This window comes from Scyliorhinus canicula, chromosome 20 (genome assembly GCF_902713615.1).
Source record: "Scyliorhinus canicula chromosome 20, sScyCan1.1, whole genome shotgun sequence".
Taxonomy (NCBI): Eukaryota; Metazoa; Chordata; class Chondrichthyes; order Carcharhiniformes; family Scyliorhinidae; genus Scyliorhinus; species Scyliorhinus canicula.
The window spans coordinates 11,050,695-11,056,694 of NC_052165.1; the positions used below are offsets into that span (position 1 = coordinate 11,050,695).

General features: G+C 40.7%; 1 protein-coding gene across 2 annotated transcripts in view; it reads right to left on the reverse strand.

The window, feature by feature from the left end:
* Positions 1–5,579, reverse strand: part of tfec (transcription factor EC) — a 48,695-nt gene extending 43,116 nt beyond the window's left edge. The window contains exons 1-2 of one of the 2 annotated variants that reach the window (XM_038780986.1): positions 4,587–5,579; positions 2,480–2,725 (exon numbers count right to left, since the gene is read on the reverse strand). In XM_038780986.1, coding sequence (XP_038636914.1) covers positions 2,480–2,725; positions 4,587–4,619 — 279 coding nt within the window. In that variant the 5' untranslated portion in view covers positions 4,620–5,579. The remainder of the gene's footprint in view (positions 1–2,479; positions 2,726–4,586) is intronic. The other variant, XM_038780987.1, reaches the window with a different exon arrangement.
* Positions 5,580–6,000: the final 421 nt, after the last annotated feature.

The window sequence follows — 6,000 nt, forward strand, 5'->3', positions numbered from 1 at the left end:
CCTTGCACCCGCCAGAATCGCAATGGAATTAGCCAGCCATCACAAGGCAGATCAAACTCAGAAGTTAATCATCGCCTCTTTTCACGACCTAACATCGAAATATCTAGGATGTTTTGACAAAGTCGCAGTTTCAAGTGAGCTGCAGCATCTTGCTTGCAGGAGAATGCAAGTCCATCAATTCATCTGGCACATACTGTGCAATGCAATCGCCAGCAGCTACAAGAAGAAATGGCGAAAGCCTCCACACTACAGAAACTGTGGAAAACGGGCAGCATGGTGGCCTAGTGGTTAGCACATTTGAGTGAATTGGGAGTCCAGCATTTTGGTGCTTCAATGCAACATAATACAAACAGGCTTTTACTTGCAATTCTCCATGTTGTAAGTTGCCTATTTTGACGTTGCCACGGGGCAAGCAGGAATTCTGCCCTTCCTCGCAGAGAGGATAGGATGTGGGATGGTTCAGCCTGGCCAATCTGCTGGCCTGCCTCTTACCAAAGGTTCATGTGCACTTTGTCTGGGTCACACAAGTTACACAGCTACCTGCATTCCCAGCCGGGACAGGTCTGTGGCATTATGAAGTCCAAAGAAGACATTTTAAAATTCCATCTAAAAATGTACTCACAAATTGCATGAAGAGCGATAATTGAACATAACTTAAAAACACTCCTTGTGTATCGATGACTTAAGAGGAAACTATTGGTGCGCAGAATGAAAATCCGACAAGGTGTGCAACGGGCGAGGTATCTCCACAAGGGAAAAGAACATTTGGAGAAAGTGTCACAAAAGACACCCTGACAGTGGCTCTAATGGGCAACTTGGGGAAAATCTCTCACTGTCCTCTGACTGCATGGGAAAGCGGTGATGAAAATAAATCTAGTTGAAAAAAATGAACATTAAAAAAAATAAGTTCTGCACTTCAGCAAAGCCTGCTTTGTCCATAATCAGCGTCACAGAGGACTTGTTCTTTAACTATAATAAAAATAATGTCATTTTGATAAACGTTTACATCTGCATTTAGGAGCTAAAATGGCAGCCAATTGGTAGCAGTTTAAATAATGTGACTGACTCTTCAAGAGGAATTCATAAATCCCCAAGCGTATATAACATATGGTAAATTGCATTGAGTCTCCTGCCCTGATCTCACCATCTTGGATGTGTTCCTTGCACTCTGATGTTACTCATGAAAATGTCAGCTTGGCAGCCTGTGCATGTTGGAAACCATATCTTAACCTAATCTAATTCCAACATAAAAACTCATTTGTCAATGTATTTCCCAATTTTTTCCATGCACTTGAAGTATAATCGGAAGGGTCATTTTCGTCATTATAATTCATGTAAGTGATGAATGGTTAGTGCCGGAAGACTTTCACCATGCACCTTCCTCGAAGTGAAAAGGGTCCAGTGATTTACATAGACATTTCTGACAGTCAATGCAAAACCTCATTCTGCAAGTTATTTAGCTGCAGTGACTGTGCAGATTCCGTTACACTGTGGAAAATCTGCACTCTGAAAAATGCAGAACTAGACAACAGAATTATATACTTTAGATGGATTGACATCACTGTATTTTTAAACAAACAAAAAATGCATTTGACCATCTGTAAATGAAGACGATACTACTCAAAAATGTGGCATTTCAGAATATATCCAGACTAATTTAGTACTGTAATGAGCTTTAAAAACAAATTCATAAGAATTGGCAAAAACAAACAAACCATCGCTAAGACTGCTTATTTGCACATCATCAATACTGCCTGACTTTACCCCCGTCACAGCTCATCAACTGCACTTACCTCATCCATACCTTGAGCATCCTGAGACTCGACTATTCTAACACAATCCTCGATGGTCTCCCAGGTTCGACCTTCTGAGTCCATTCAAAGCTCTGCTCCTTGTGTTAACTTACAGCAAATCCAATTCCCCTATCACCCCTCTGCTTGCTGGCTTACAACCGTTTCCTGTCAAGCAATGTCTCGATCTTAAAATCCTCATCCTTGTTTTCAAATCCACACCTCTCCCGATCGCTATAATCTCCTCCAGCCCCAGGACCCGCCAATAAATATGCACTCTCTAATTCTGGCCTCTGGCAAACTCCCCAATTTTAATCCCTCTATCCGTGGTGGCTGTGTGTCCAGTTGTCCAAGCCTCAAGTGCCCTCCTTGTACCTCACCGCCACTTTAACTCATTTAAGACTCCTTAAAAGCTAGCTCTTTGCTCATGGTCGTTTGTCCTAATATCTTCTTATGTGATTTTGTTTTGTAATGTTCTACAAAGTACCTTGTGACTCTTCATTACCTGATAGGTGTCATATAAGTTGTTGCATTGTTCAAAACAAGTGATGAAAATAGTTTGTTTTATAACCCAGAAATATTTCATCAGCAAAGTAAATAGATGTTGAATAAAAATTATGGAAACACATATACTTTTGTAACTAATTGATTGCAAAAAAGAGATGCGAAAATACTAAAAGAAAGGTTACCTCATTTTCATGATTTGCTCCTAGGGTCAGCAGTGTGATGGGACTGTCGGGCGTACTTTCATTGCCAGGGGGAATGAGGGCATTTCTCATAATAGGTGTTGCTCTAACAGATTCTCCTGGGTGTGAGTGAGAAATGGAGAGTGTCTGATTGGAAAGCTTGGTGCCCAGGGCCAGGTACTGTTTCACCTGTTGCCTCTGTGTCTGGTGAAGATGGTACTTTGTTGGGTTTTCCAGGTGTGTTTGAACCTGTTGAAAATAATGTAAAAATCTTTGGAAGACTTGTCATTAACAAATAATTTTAAAAGTGACAGTCAATGGTTAGAGAATCGATTCAATGTATTTTCACCGTGAATGGCAACAATGGTACATTTCTGGTCGAGATCACTGTACTTGAGTACAGTTAGGACCTAACAAGTACAGAAGCAGCAGACGTTTAACTGCTTCAAAGTCTTCATTATTGCTGTTGCATAATCTGTGCAATGACAGAGTTAAAGGGTAATTAGTCTTTGGAATTCTCTACCACAGGGTACAGTGGGTGATTGAATCATTGAGTATATTCCAGGCAGAGTTGGACAAATTTTTGTTCATGGTTATGGGGACAGACTGGGGTTCAGGGCTGCCATGACCTTATTGAATGACAGAATAAGCCCAATGGGCTAAATGGCCTACTCCTGCTGCATTTGTCGTGATTTTATGATCTTATAAAACTGAAATATTGGCGAAAGGGACATGGTAATATCAATTGTTTGACTGGGGTTATGTTTGCAGGGATCCTACAATTCTGCTTTTGCACAGCTCTATAAGAAGTTCCAAAATGCATTTTATATATCAAAGGATTTCCAAGACCTTGCGCGAGTCAGATAATATTACTGTATGGATGATCTCTGATGTGCAATAACTCGAAGGTGTGTCAACAGAATCGTGCAATTTGTAGTTTAGAATATCACCAAATAAGCTTAATTTTATTGAAGGTTTTAACTTCCACTTGTTAAAATGACAACAAACTATTCAATTATTGCCTTTAGTAGTCTTATACAACTTCACTCCAGGTTTCTCCAGAGTCTAGGCAAACCACACAGATTGTTTTCTCCCTAACCCTGCAGAAAGAAACTGAAATACAAAAATATTTTTTTAAATCCCCATAATAAGCTAGAAGATTTCCATGTGCATGATGCGCAATAAAAATCTAAACCTGTTTAGAAAAAAGGGGTTTGCTGCACAGCATCGGAGGAATTCTTCCATCCACACCTAACCCAGTGTAACTGGACATTGTCTCCATACTTCTGATTTGAGAGATCGCTGACCTATTTGTAGTACTTATTATAAATATTTGAACTTTTGACATTTTTGAAGTAATAAAATCTGTTGAATCCATTAATCTAGCTATCTTTAAATATGGCAAAAATATCACCTCTAGTTTGACAAGGAAGTGAGGGTGGCACAAGGGTTAGCACTGCTGCCTCATTGCTTCAGGGTCCCAGGTTCAATTCCGGCCTCCGGTGTCTCTGCGGAATCTGCACGTTCTCCCCGTGTCTCTGTAGGTTTCCTCCGGGTGCTCCGGTTTCCTCCCACAGCCCTAAAATGTGCAGGTTAGGTGGATTGACCGTGCTAAATTGCCCCTTAGTGTCCAAAAGGTTAGATGGTGTTGCTCGGTTACAACAGTGGAGTTGAGGCATGGGCTTAAGTAGGGTGCTCTTTCCAAGGGCTGGTGCAGACCCGATGGGTCGAATGGCCTCCTTCTGCACTGTAGGGATTCTATGACTTCTATGAATCAATATCCTGAAACTCTGAGTAATTTATCGCTTAGCGAAATACTTTGAATTATCAATGGTAATAACTGAATTAAATTGAGGTCACACTGTTAGACTGTAATTGCACTTAGTCCACATACACACACGCGCACACACACGCACACACACGCACACGCACACACACACACAGTATACTAAAACCAATGAAACCTTTTCAAATTTTCCTTGGAAGGCCATTGTGTCATTGGGAATACAGAGCGACATGTGCACCTTGATAAAGTGCAAAATAGATGAATTTCTCTGCTGAAGCCAACCACAAAGGCTAAACTGTTCACCGTAATGTATCTAATTCTCACCTTGCAATATGCATATTCTGAAATGTGCGGCATAATGGATCACCGAAGAGTGTGTAGTTCACTTGAAGTTTGCGAGGGCAACAATTCCACAGCCGTTTGCTGAATTATCCCCCTGCGGCCAATCTTCAGAAGAGTGCTGCCCTCGAAGCCAAGCAGAAGACTTTATAAACTGACAAGGAATGCTGAAGTATCTAATTGGCGCAGCTAGGACCATTCTTCCCTTGCACAGTGCGTCAATTACTTCAGAGAGCTAATGATTTGAAAAGACGTCACTTTTCCTCAGTTTGATCACAGCAGTGATTCTGCAGAGTCTTGTTATCAAGAAGTCGACAGACCAGTACCGATTTAATAGTTGTTAAATCGCAACTATTTATGCGACTGTCTTCTGCCAGATTAACCTCCAGGGTCTCTATGGATAATGCACTGTTTGTTCTTCCTCACCCAAAACAGGCTCCAGTCATTTTTATTACTTTATTCTATAGCTTACTGTGTTGCTCCTATTTACATACAGAAGGACATACTTTCATCGGTGCTGACTCTGAAATGGTAAGGGCACAATCCCACTGTAAACAAAAACAACATATAATGCTTTTTGAATTTGCTCTTTAGATTTGAAGAGAGAGTTGCTTTCACCTTTCAAAGAGCCCCCGGGGGGGCCACAGTTTGGATTCTTACTTCAAACTACATCAGAGCTGAAGTGTTATTTTTAAACTATCTCTACCCAGATTCTGATTTTCAGAATGCCCTTCTGGATTTATGAGATTCATTGGATAATGATTCTCTTCTTTCACTTTCCGAAGCAGGCAAAGCGCTTGTTTCAAAATGCAAAAAAACACCGGGCTCAAAGGTCACTTTTATGATGTCCTTTGAAGAATACTGTGCAAGTATACTTTCTGTGAATTAACAATTTTGTTGCATTCAGCAACACAAATCACAATCTCACGTTTGTCGTGGAAGAAAAAGACACACATATTTCAAAAATTATAAAAACAAGTGCTTAGGGACTCTGGCATTTACACTAAGAAATTGCCTCAAAACATTTGCTGTGAATCAAAAATGGTTGAAAACGAAACATTCCTTTAAATGGCTATTAATTCTGATTTTTCTGATTATACTCCAAGAACATAAAATCCGTGGTCAGTTCTTCTCTTCATAACAGAGAAATGGAGTAGAAGTTCCAAAGGAGCTTAATAAGGATGTTAACGGAACAGAGTGTGATCAACTGTCAGGGCGAGATTGCGCAGGCTGGGGTTCCTTTCTATAGAATAGAGAAGACTAACAGGTGACTTGATAGAGGTCTTTAAGATTGGCAAGGGTGTTGACAGGGTGGATGTAGATTAGGGGCTGGATTCTCCGTTTCAGGGACTATGTCCCCACGCCGTCGTGAAAACTCTGGCCTTTTACCCCAGAAAAA